Consider the following 13209-nt stretch of genomic DNA (forward strand, 5'->3'; position numbering starts at 1 on the left):
CTAAACACAGTAACGTATCAATGAAACCAAAGCATAGTTAACGGTTATTTCAAAAGTGGTTATTTTCACTGCCAATTTGGTGAGATCTGTAGGAATACTGTCCCACTAAAGCTGGGAAAGACAGACATTTTGTATGTAATTACAGAAATGATTACCAACATTAGGGAATTTACACTGAACACCCCACATGAGTAAGGCAGGATTCATGTAATGTGTCACAATTCAGTTATATAAAAGCATTTCTGTGCTTTTTGTAAAGAACAGTCAAGGAAAGCATTTCAGATTTTACCTAGCTCTTTCACTTTTGTGACAATTTGTGCTACAAGTGAAGATTCACAGCAGTCTGAGGAAGGCACTGAAATGGAAAAAAAACAAAAACAAAAACAAAAACTCGTGATTTTTTCACAAAAGGTAATAAGGTGTATTTAAAGATTTACATATGATTCAAGTTTCTACTACTGTACCCATTTTACTAAAATAAATGCTTGAAAACTAAATAGAATTAAATTAAATAGAATTAAAAGCTGTCTTTAAAACAACAAAACAACAAAGAGAAATGGAGGAAATACACATCATGGAAGAAAAACTGGTAAAGATAAAGAACCAATGTACTGGATTCCTATGTATTGCTAATAACTACAAGATTATGAGTCTTTTTTAAAATAATTTTATTTATTTTTCAGTAAGTGGTGCTAGGAAAACTGGACAGCTACATGTAAAAGAATGAAATTAGAACACTCCCTAACACCATACACAAACATAAACTGAAAATGGATTAAAGACCTAAATGGAAGGCCAGACACTATAAAACTCTTAGAGGAAAACATAGGCAGAACACTCTATGACATAAATCACAGCAAGATCCTTTTTGACCCACCTCCTAGAGAAATGGAAATAAAAACAAACAAATGGGACCTAATGAAACTTAAAAGCTTTTGCACAGCAAAGGAAACCATAACCCTCAGAATGGGAGAAAATATTTGCAAACGAAGCAACTGACAAAGGATTCATCTCCAAAATTTACAAGCAGCTCATGCAGCTCAATATCAAAAAAACAAACAACCCAATCAAAAATGAGCAGAAGAACTAAATAGACATTTCTACAAAGAAGACATACAGATTGCCAGCAAACACATGAAAAGATGTTCAACATCACTAATCATTAGAGAAATGCACATCAAAACTACAATGAGGTATCACCTCACACCAGTCAGAATGGCCACCATCAAAAAATCTACAAACAATAAATCCTGGAGAGGGTGTGGAGAAAAGGGAACCCTCTTGCACTGTTGGTAGGAATGAAAATTGATACAGCCACTCTGGAGAACAGAATGGAGGTTCCTTAAAAAACTAAAAATAGAACTACCATATGATCCAGCAATCCCACTACTGGGCATATACCCTGAGAAAACCATAAATCAAAAAGAGTCATGTACCATAATGTCATTGCAACACTATTTACAATAGCCAGGACATGGAAGCAACCTAAGTGTCCATCAACAGATGAATGGATAAAGAAGATGTGGCACATATATACAATGGAATATTACTCAGCCAAAAAAGAAATGAAATTGAGTAATTTGTAGTGAGGTGGATGGACCTAGAGTCTGTCATACAGAGTGAAGTCAGTCAGAAAGAGAAAAACAAATATCGTATGCTAACACATATATATGGAATCTAAAAAAAAAAAAAGGTTCTCAAGAACCTAGGGGCAGGATGGAATAAAGATGCAGACGTAGAGAATGGACTTGAGGACATGGGGAGGGGGAAGGGTAAAGTGGGACGAAGTGAGAGAGTAGCATTGACATATATACACTACCAAATGTAAAATAGATAGCCACATAGCACAGGGAGATCAGCTCGGTGCTTTGTGACCACCTAGAGGGGTGGGATAGGGAGGGTGGGAGGGAGACGCAAGAGGGAGAGGATATATGTATACGTATACCTAATTCACTTTGTTATACAGCAGAAACTAACACAACATTGTAAAGCAATTATACTGCAATAAAGATGTTAAAAAAATTTTTTAAAAGGGGACACCTAAAAAAAATAAAAATAAATTTATTTATTTATATATTTATTTATTTTTGGCTGCGTTGGGTCTTCGTTGCTGTGCACAGGCTTTCTCTAGTTACGGCGAGCGGGGGCTACTCCTCGTTGCGGTGCGCGGGCTTCTCATTGTGGTGGCTTCTCTTGTTGCGGAACACAGGCTCTAGGCTTGTGGGCTTCAGTAGTTGTGGCACGCAGGCTCAGTAGTTGTGGCTCACGGGCTCTAGAGCGCAGGCTCAATAGTTGTGGCGCTCAGGCTTAGTTGCTCCGAGGCATGTGGGATCTTCCTAGGCCAGGGATCGAACCCATGTCCCCTGCACTGGCAGGCAGATTCTTAACCACTGCACCACCACTGAAGTCCCCAAGATTATGAGTCTTGAAAGCAAAAATTATATCTTATAGCTAAAATATATTCTTAATTTACTTCCTTTATGTAAGTAGATTGTTTTAACATATTATTGGGATAATAAGAGTTAATTTAAAACAAAAAGTAACTTATTTTTCATAAAATACTTGTCCAAATAATAGTTTCACAAAAAGAGAAAAAGAAGTAGAGCTAAGCCCACTCACTGGTTAAGGACAGCAGGCACAAGTGAGTTGTATCAATCCAAGAGCACAGACTCACCATTTAAATCATTTGCTTACCATTTGATGTAGGCATATAGGGTCTGCACATGCTACAATCAAAACCAATGTCTGCTACATTTTCCACTTCCTCTTCAGTATTTAAGTTTTGACAAACTGCATGCATCCATCTAAAAAGACCATATTCATACATTAAAAAAAGAAGAAGAAGAAATATACTGAGGATGGTTTCCTTTTAAAAGCTGCAACAGGAGCTGACAGCCTCCAACCTTAAAGCCCCCAAGTCACATGTGCTCCTCCCACCTAGCCCATGTCACCCCTCTCTAACCATTCCTATCGACCCAGAAAAATTGTCAGAGCTGAGAAGAAGAAAAAGCAATGAGAACAGGTACTATGAACGAAGCAAACGTACATTATATGAGGATGGGATAATTGCTTTATGACAAAATACTGAGTATTTCAGAGACAGCAAGGAAGCTAGTTAGGGCAAGTAGAGAGGAATTCATGTAACTGAGTGGTGAGGCATGTATGAGCTCCAGGTGACGCATCTACTGTGGAATAGACAGAGCTTGTGTAAATGACACTGAACAGTCACTGGGAAATAAAAGTCACCCTGTCTTACAACAAAGAACTGGTAGGCAGAATCCTGAGAATCCCGTACTTCTGATGAAATAATACGATTACTAATATTACATGTACGGTGCTAAAAGAGCACAATAATATACCACAGAAATCAAAGACCTCAACCCTCAGAAAGCCCCAACTGAAAAATGTTTAGCCTAGAATTGAGACTATGAAACAAAACTTCTGTTAAGCTTCTAGCTGACTAAAAATCTGGAAAGGAAAACTCTTACTTCTTAAATTTAAGAGAGAAGAAAGTTATTTTTCAATTTCCTTTTGCTATATTTAAGAGAGAAAAGCTTACAAAAGATGAAAAAAAACCCCAGCACAATACCTATCACATTGTCTACACTGCAGAATGAGGTCTTCTTCTCTATAGTTTCGGTAGCAGACGGGGCAGGAGGACAAGCTTGCACAGGGAGCACACTGTGTGTAGTTGTTCTGCCATTCACATCTCAGACCTGCAGACGTTGCTCCACAGTGTCTGCACCACACACACCTGAAACCCAACACCCCACAAGTCTCAGTTTTATTTACTCAGTTATTTAGTTACTGAAATTCAAGAAGCTACACAAGAACAGAATAGGGGGAAAGCATTTAACGCATATTTGAAAAATTTTCTGATTAGTGGTATCTATCATTGTAAACACATATCACGCAATTAAGCAGTTGTTGCTAATTTGTGAAAACTAAAGTCATGTGGGAAAGTTCTGAACTTAAAAAGTCTAACAAGGGAAACAAAAGTCCTGGGGTACCATTTGCACTTCCAGCCTCCTTTGGGAACTGTCTGCAGTGGCGGGTCCAAGCAGTAGGTGTGATAACTTATGTCACAATCGTCACACAGCAGGAGTCTTCCTGGGTCTGTCGCCTTCCCACAGGCCTCACACACAGTGCACTCCAGACACCTCCAACCCTTGCTCAGAACCACTTTAGTGATCTGCAAAAGAAACAACCAAGCCATGTGATTCATACGTTAACCTACGCCTCATGCGAACATGATCAAATACGCCGTATTTGATCAAGTGCCAAATGAACATGGTGCTTACATACCTAGGAGCAGAAAAGAGGCAAGCAACTAACATTTACTGAGCACCAACAGTGGCCCAATTCCAGGGTGACCACGTTCATGTACTTTTAGGAGTCTGCCTATTGGACAGAATAATATAAAGGGGTCCATATTTTAATGCCTTTTTTAGTTTATATAACTACCTTGTGCTCTGGATTTTATGTCCACTTGATAGATGTGGTAACTGGTTTTTAAAGAAAACAAGTAAATGACCCCATTATTGTTAACACAGGACTTGAAAATGTATTGATAAAGTTTCAACCTATGACATTTCATGAAATCATGATCCTGAAAGTTGTGTACCTCGCATAAGGACTTGTATATTAAAAACAATATTAAAAATGCAAAGAAAATTAAGGTACAACATGAGTTCCCAAAGCCATTTTATGGTCTTGGAGGATTTTAGGCTAAGAAGCCAGGACTTCTTAAGTTCGTATTCAGTCCTCTGCTTATTCTCCTTTGCCTCAAGGGTCTAACTCAAGTGGAAAAATCTGAGAATCTCTATGCCTCTAATAAATTCCAGAAAGCAGCCACATCATGTAGTATTACAAATTTGGAACAAACTAAAAGATCTCAAAAGACTAGAGTCTACAGGTAAAAAGGACCGCAAAGAACCTGTGTTATAACAAAATAGCAAACAATCAAGATACAGAATAAAAATTAAGATCATGAAGAATAAGGTCTTAAAGCTACCTGAGAGGAAAAGAAGAGTTAAATAAATGAACAATTATCAAAGTAGCATCAAACTTTCCAACTTTGGATGCTAATATAGTGTAATAGTTTCCAATTCTACAGGAAAATACTTCTCAAGGTACAATCCTTAATCTAACTAAAGAAGCAATTAAGTGTTAAAGTGGAATGCCTTTCAGACAACGACTCAAAATTCAGCTTCCAAGTACCCTTTCTAATGACGTTACTTAAGAGATATGAGGAACAAAGTGAGGGTGTATATCAAGAAAAGGGAAGACATGGGATCTAGAAAGCAATGAACCCAAAAGAAGATGTCAGCCCAGAGATGTTTAAGGATGAGAACTGAGCAACAGACCTAGAAGCTACCAGCCCAGCTCAGAACAGGGAAAAGCAGAGTGTGGAAGGGGGTAAGCCTTTCCCAGAAAAACAGGTACTTGCTGAAATAATCTGGTATGATCATGCTTCTACAGTAGGTAAAAACAAATAAAAACTAATGGAGAATCATGAATCATTATTTTCTTCTTGCTATTAAAAACTCCATGAAAAACAAAATAAAGTCATAGTACACTATTTAGATCTCCAGTGAACATTTATGGAGTCATAACCAACATTGTTTATTAACTAAATATAGTGAAACAACTATACTGGGAGGATGCTGGGAGAAGGCAGGAGGTGTATTTTAAGAGCTAAATCAGCATTTATTTATTTATAGAGGCAAGTCAACAAAATCTAACACACATAAAGGAGTAACACGAGTATATTATTTAGCGCTGTACAGTTAACTACAAAAAGAAGGACCTGAAAGAACCCAAAGGGGTTGCGTTGTGGGGAACAGGACTCAGATGTGGAGGCAGAGGAAGACGGGTCGGTCGGTTACCATAAGGCTCTTAAAGACATTTGCTTCTTAAGCGTGTATATTTATTACTTTGATTAGCTTACTGATACGTTTAAATTAGTCTTAGATTATCAGGTTATATTATTTACCCAAATGGAAGAAAGAGCCTAGGGTAGGAAGAGCAGGGTAGCATAGAGCAGTAGCCAGCAAACTTTTTCTGTAAAAGGATAGGATAATAAATATTCTAGACTTCGCTGGCCAGGTAGTATGTTAAACTACATAATTGTGCCACTTAGTGTGAAGCTCACTACAGACATATGTAAACAAAAGAGCATGGCTGTGTTCCAATTAAACTTCACTTAGAAAAATAGGCAGTGGGCAAGATTTGGCCTGTGTGGCAGTTTACCAATCCCTGGCTTAGAAGAAAGGTAAGATGAAGATAAAGTAGTAGAATTTTTTTTAATGATATATCTTCATTCCTACTAAGTTTTCCTGTTTCACAGTCTGTGGTCCTTTACAGTCGAATTCTCAAGTCCCTCAGTTTAAAGTGACTCTTCAACACACTACAGTCTGGTCACTCTGCCCACCACCAGTGAAACTGCTCAAGTCAGTCAGTCAAGACCTTACTCCCAAATCTAGACAATGTACTAGTGTTTATCATTTGACCTCTCTGCGGTATTTCAACATTTGAACAATACCACCCCCCTCCTTGAAATTCCCTCTTAGATTTCAGGGCTCTACTATGCACTCTTTTTTGCCTCATATTGAACTGGTTTTATCTTCATTTTTAAGAGCTCTTTGAACCAAGATATTATCCAGGGTCCCATCCATGTATCACGTCTAAGGCATGAGAGATGTGTTTTATAGCCTAACGGATATTTGCTTCAACTACGATGGAATAACTGAAACGAGACCTGTCTCCCATCGTAAAACACGAGAAAACTGGGCAAAATTTATGAAACACTTGTTCTCAGATACTGGACAAAAGGCAGTGTAAGACTTTTTCTGAGAGGAGGGAAACAAGCAAGGAGAGTCCTATGATATTCTGCCTATAGCCATTTTATTTTCCAGAATGATCCCCAGGGAAGGACGAGCCCAGGCAAGTACAACGGGCTCACTGAGTTTAGGACACACTGATGGAGTCCAGGGGGCTGAGGCAGTTGGAATGTGCAGGACAGAGCACTGGAAAGAAGGGAGCAGTAAGAAAGAACTCCAGGAATCTACACAATATTTCCCTTTAGTCTTCGACTGAACACCAAGCTGCACATTCAGGAGGTCACACAAGGACCCAAAACCAGGGCAAAGCAGAGCTCCTGGGAATCTGTAATAAGTATCAGAGTGTAACCAGTGCTGGAAGACATCTGAATCTCAACCAGTCAGACTGAAAACACACTGGTGAATGGGGGCCTGTAGGGAGCAGAAAGGGGAAGGTTTAGGGAGAATTCCGCAGAGACCTCATAAAGGCCATGCCTCAAGTATTAAACTGGTGCTAGAACAGCAGTTAGGAAAGTGTGATCTAAACTATTCACTTTAATTCACTCTGTGATGTTTTGTAGACGCTACATGATGTATAAAACATCATTACATTGGCATTATACAAGGTGTGTCTGCATATTTTTGTGTTTTAAAATATTCTCAGCTGTAATTCCTAAAACAGTAAATATTCAATCATTATTATCTTCATAGACAAAATCTCCTTGGGGTCCTCAATACTTTTTAAGAGTGTTAAGGGTTCTAAGACCAAAAAGTTTAAGAATAGCCACCTCAGAGTGAAGGCTCTGTGGACTCACCTCAAAGCTTAAAAAGAAGTGTCAAAAGGTTCAAACTTATCCACAAATAACTGCCTGCCACAACAAAATCTCACTGCATTTTAAAGGAACAAAATCTAGACTCTCAACAATATACTATCACAATGTCCACATTCAATCAAAAATTACTAGATGTTAAAAAAAAAAAACGCTGTAAAACATTTACAAAATGAAAAATTAGTGAATACAATGAGAAATGTCAGAGATGATAGAAGTAGCAGACAATTATAAACTTTTCAAGGACTTGAAAAAAAAACATAATGAAGAAAAAATTTTAAACCACAAGATAAGTATAAGCTATAGAATGGAACTGAGATTAAAAAACAGAATTATCTGGGTAAAAAATCCACTGGATGGCCTTAAAAATAGACTGGCTACTGCATAATAACAGTGCATTCTGGGAACGTAATAGAAACTATACAAACTAAAGCACAGAAAGAAAAACAATTGGGGAAAAAAACCCAACAAGGTGTTAGTGATCTGAGGACAGTATCACACAATTTCGCACACAACTGAGATTCCAAAAAGGTAGTGAAGGAGCAGGGGGGTGGGGGGGTGAAGTGGAGGGTGTACTTTAATATTTAAAGTACTTAAATATTGTCACATATGTATAATAATCCTAACAAACAATAATTGATTAATTATAAGAAATGGAAGCAGCATGGTACTAATCAAATCAAATCTCAATACATTTTTGTTAACGTGAAGCATATTTACATTAATATTTAAATCTAAGTGTACTTACCTTAATACTGACGCAGTATGGATGGTAACACTGACCACACTGAGAACAGGCAAGTAATCTTCCCTCTGCTCCTTGGCCAAAACTGCCACAAACTACACACATATCCTGAAATTAAGAACACATTAACTTATTTTAAATTCGAGACCAAACTAAGACTATACCGATATACTAATTTTATAATTTTTATAAAGCACCTTCTTAGTTGGTATAGCTCTAGAGCTAAATATTAAATGACTGCAGTACAGGGCTTCCCTGGTGGCGCAGTGGTTGAGAATCTGCCTGCCGATGCAGGGGACACGGGTTCGAGCCCTGGTCTGGGAAGATCCCACATATCGCAGAGCAACTAGGCCCGTGAGCCACAGTTACTGAGCCTGCGCGTCTGGAGCCTGTGCTCCGCAACAAGAGAGGCCGCGATAATGAGAGGCCCGCACACCGCGATGAAGAGTGGCCCCCGCTTGCCACAACTAGAGAAAGCCCTCGCACAGAAACGAAGACCCAACACAGCCATAAATAAATAAATAAATAAAATAAATAAACCCAAAAGTTTAAAAAAAAAAAAAAAAAAAAAAAGAGTCTGCAGAACTGAACGTCCTTGCCCTTAAAAAAAAAAAATGACTGCCGTACATATGGGATAAAGTAGAAATGGACAAGGAGGAGTTCAAAAGTGGAAGACAGGGCTTCCCTGGTGGCGCAGTGGTTAAGAATCCTCCTGCCAATGCAGGGAACACGGGCTCGAGCCCTGGTCTGGGACGATCCCACATGCCGTGGAGCAACTAAGCCTGTGCGCCACAACTACTCAGTCTGCGATCTAGAGCCCGTGAGCCACAACTACTGAAGCCCGCACGCCGAGAGCCCGTGCTCCACAAGAGAAGCCACCGCAATGAGAAGCCCGCGTACCACATGGAAGAGTAGCCCCCGCTCGCCGCAACTAGAGAAAGCCCACACCCAGCAACAAAGACCCAACTCAGCCATTAATTAATTAACTAATTAATTTTTTTTAAAAAGTGGAAGACAAATAATTTATTTCAAACCTGATGCAAAGTGAACTTGTCACTGCTAGAAAACAACACAACTGTATTGTGCATAGAGTTTTCTTCTTCATCCTTGTTTGATGAAATATCTGCAGCAGACACCTATGAAAAGCAAAATACACAAAATGTGAAGTTATATTTTTCACCTTTGTTATACCTGACTGAAAAGCTTAAGAAGATTCATGTTCAAAATACAACTTTTTTGCCAGAGACTATACTAACAATTCCAAATTAGATTATTATTACCAAGATACTACTACAAAAGTATAAATTATGGCATTTTTTAAATTCACTTGTCTCTTCAGAGTTACAAGCCCCATAGATCAGGAAGTGAGAAAACATAAACATGTCTTTAGTAAGACTGATTAACCAGAAATTCTAATCAAGAAACAAAAAAATTGTATGTGTGTATACTTATGTATGGGTGTACACACACACACACACACACCATTCCATTTTAGTGACCCGTAAAACCTGCAATGGGGGTAGAGCAAATTGAGATGTATAAAGCTGTAAGTATAAAATACACACCAGATTTTTAAGACCTAGTATCAAACAAAAAAGAATGTAAATATAGGTCAAATAATTCTGTGTATTTTATAAATTACATGTTGACATGATACTATTTTGGATATACTGGGTCAAAAGGTATATACTAAAATTAAATTTCACCTATTCCTCTCTCTTTTTTTAATGTAGCTACTAGGAAGTTTTTTTGTTTGTTTGTTTTAATTTGTTTATTTTTTGGCTGTGCCACATGGCCTGCAGGCTGTTAGTTCCCCAACCAGGAATCAAACCCTGGCCCTTGGTAGTGAGAAAACGGAGTCCTAACCACTGGACCATCAGGGAATTCCCTAGGAAGTTTTAAATTGCATATATGGTTCACATATTTCTTTGGGGGCAGCAGTGTTTTAGAATATAATTATTTTGAATAACTTATCATAATTTCGGTCTTAGCCAAAGGATTATCAACCATAGCCGTTCAATTGTGGACTTGGTTAAATTTGACGAAATCAACTAAGTACACACTGGCTTATTAATAATTATTTCCAGAGTGCTTATCATGAAAAAAGCTCTGAATTAGATGCTAAAAAAGAGAATGGGGAAGCCAATGCCAGAACTATAAACTCTCTTTGCTTTAAAAGCTTACAACATAGCTTGGAAGAACTGAGCTGAAACACAATAGGTTAGGGTCAAAATTAAAAGTAACAGAATTACTGCTCTTGAGGAATAACTGAAAGAAGACTAACTATCAATAAATAGAAGGAGTATATTACAGTAATAAAATTTTTCAATGCAAAAGAGTTTAAATGCAGTTTTAATGGACAGTTCTATGGTTTTACGATAGTAAACAATAAAAACAATTTATAGTCACAAATGCCTAAAGACAACACGGGAAAAGTGTAAGCAACCTAACTGGTCAGCACTAGGGAATGACTAAAACTAGGAAAAATCCAAACTATGAAAAATTATGCAACATTTAAAAAACAGCAAGGCAGAAATCTGTATGGATTTCCATGAAGAAAATCATCATGCTACACTGTTGAGGTGAAAAATAAGCTGCAGAGTAATACATGAGCTAGGGCACTATGGTATAAAAACACACAAAACAATTACGTGTCTGCCTTATGGCCACATATCATACGCTGAAGCATAAGAAATTGCTGTTCAAAAGTCAAAGGGGGTTGAATGTTGGCAATTTCATATGGATCAACCTAAAATTTAAATGCCCAAAACTGGTGGAAGGGAGAAAATCAGGACTCAACTAGTAGACAAAACTTCCATCTATCTAAAAAATATTAATTTTTTAAACTGAGGAAATGTATCCATATGTTATATGTATATCCCAAAATTAGCTTTTAGTCAAACAAGATGATTCATAAAAGTAGAATAACCATTCCATCAGTAATAAATTAAGTGCCTACCAAGAGTGGATGGAGTAATCAGTAATTCAAACACAGGACTAATGATACATTGAGAACATCATTAAAATACATAACTGAAACAGCTAGAATACAGGTAACAAAAGTATTCAATATATTGAAATAAGTATCCATTTCTACCTCCCCATCTCCAACACGGGAACACAAAACAGGTCTTACAACTGGGTAACACGTAGTAAGTAGCTCATAAATTGTAGAAGTGTTATTCTTATTTTCAAAGGAAAATTTACCCAGAGAATGCTTTTGTTAAAACTGAAAAACAAGGATGGAACACAGTATTCCCCGTATCAACCAGAAACAAAGTCTGTAGTAGAAAGCTGCAGTATCCCCTAAATCAAGCAGGGGGACAGGAAAGTGCTGAAAAATCAAGATTTTTTTAAAAAATAGCAATTCGTACATGTAAGAAAGAAAACTCTATCATCTAGCTTAGTGACACATTGTTTTCATTTCATACTTTATTTCATGATCTTGAAACTGTTAGAAAAATAAAATCTACTTCAAAGGCAATCTTTGACAAAGTATGTGCTATTGTTGCCTGCACAGATATCAGTCTGATCTGTTCTGAAGGTTACAAAAGTTTTATTTTCCTGAACCACAGATATAAGCCGAAGAAAAGAGAAAGCTCTAACCTAAACCTCATAAGTTGGGCATTTCCAAGCAGGGACACAAAAAAGAAAACAAAAAAAAAGAAGAGCAAGTTAAACTCAAAGTGAGACAAAAGGAAATGATAAAGATCAGAGTGGAAATCAATGGAATAGAAAGTAGGAAAAAATACAGAAAAATGAATGAAAGCAAAGGCTGGCTCAAAAAAGGTCAATAAAATTGATAAACCTCAAGCAAGACTGATCAGGAAAATGGAGAAAAGACACAAATTACCAACAACAGGAATGAGGAACAACACTACCAACTCAAAAGGACAGTAAAGGAATACCATTATCCATTCTAGAAGAACAGATTTGTCAACCTACATGAAACAGACAAATTCCTTAAAAGACAAATTCATGCAAGAAAAAACAGATAACCTAAATAGTCCTATACCTATGAAAGACATTGAATTTGTAGTTGAAAATCTTCCAATAAAGAAAACTCCTGGCCAAAATGGCTCCACAAATGATTCTATCTATAAATAATATAAGAAAGAAATTCCCAACACTACACAACTTTTCTAGAAAATTGAAGAGCAAACTATATTTCCCAATCATTCTATGAAGCCAGAATTACGCTGATATGAAAACCAAAGACATGATAAGAAAATAAGACTATAGACCAATATCCCTCATGAACATAGATATAAAAAGTCTAAAGTTTTTAGCAAACTGAATCCAACATCACGACCAAGCAGAGTGTAACCCAGGAATGCAAGATTGCTTTTAGCAAACACACATAAAGATGTAACTCACATATCAACAAACAAGCTACATGATCATCTCTACAAATGCAAAAAACAGCACATTTGACAGAATCTACTTTTGACATCTACTCCTAATTTAAAAAAAAAAAAAAATCTCAGCAGACTATTAATAGAAAGGAAATTCCTCACACTGATTTAGGATGTCTATTAAAACAAAACTAAGGCTAACACCATATTTAATTATGAATAACTATATGCTTTCTCCTCAAGTTCAAAAACAAGGTTATCTGAGCTCTTCACTTCTGTTCGACACTATATTGAAGGTTATAGCAAATGCAATAAAGAATAGACACAAAAGGACTCCAGATTAAAAAGAAAGACATAAAACTTTATCTGCAGACAACATGATCATTTATGTAGAAAACCCAATGGATTCTACAAATAAGCAATTAGCATAAGGGAGTTTAATACGGTTGTAGGATACA

General features: G+C 37.1%; 1 protein-coding gene across 29 annotated transcripts in view; it reads right to left on the reverse strand.

Annotated features, from left to right (window-relative positions):
* Nucleotides 1-13209, reverse strand: part of KMT2C (lysine methyltransferase 2C) — a 277595-nt gene that overhangs the window by 77028 nt on the left and 187358 nt on the right. For 27 of the 29 annotated variants that reach the window (XR_014246661.1, XM_082398916.1, XM_082398915.1 and 24 more), the window contains 6 exons: nucleotides 9431-9532; nucleotides 8400-8504; nucleotides 4011-4192; nucleotides 3590-3754; nucleotides 2695-2804; nucleotides 290-355 (listed from right to left, as the gene is read on the reverse strand). Coding sequence is in view for 28 of the 29 variants with exons in the window: in XM_082398916.1 (XP_082255042.1) it covers nucleotides 290-355; nucleotides 2695-2804; nucleotides 3590-3754; nucleotides 4011-4192; nucleotides 8400-8504; nucleotides 9431-9532 (730 nt within the window). In the remaining variant the exon portion in view is untranslated. The remainder of the gene's footprint in view (nucleotides 1-289; nucleotides 356-2694; nucleotides 2805-3589; nucleotides 3755-4010; nucleotides 4193-8399; nucleotides 8505-9430; nucleotides 9533-13209) is intronic. The other 2 variants (XM_082398911.1, XM_082398901.1) reach the window with 1 other exon arrangement.

Source organism: Balaenoptera borealis (assembly GCF_965194805.1).
Source record: "Balaenoptera borealis genome assembly, chromosome: 7".
Lineage (NCBI taxonomy): Eukaryota > Metazoa > Chordata > Mammalia > Artiodactyla > Balaenopteridae > Balaenoptera > Balaenoptera borealis.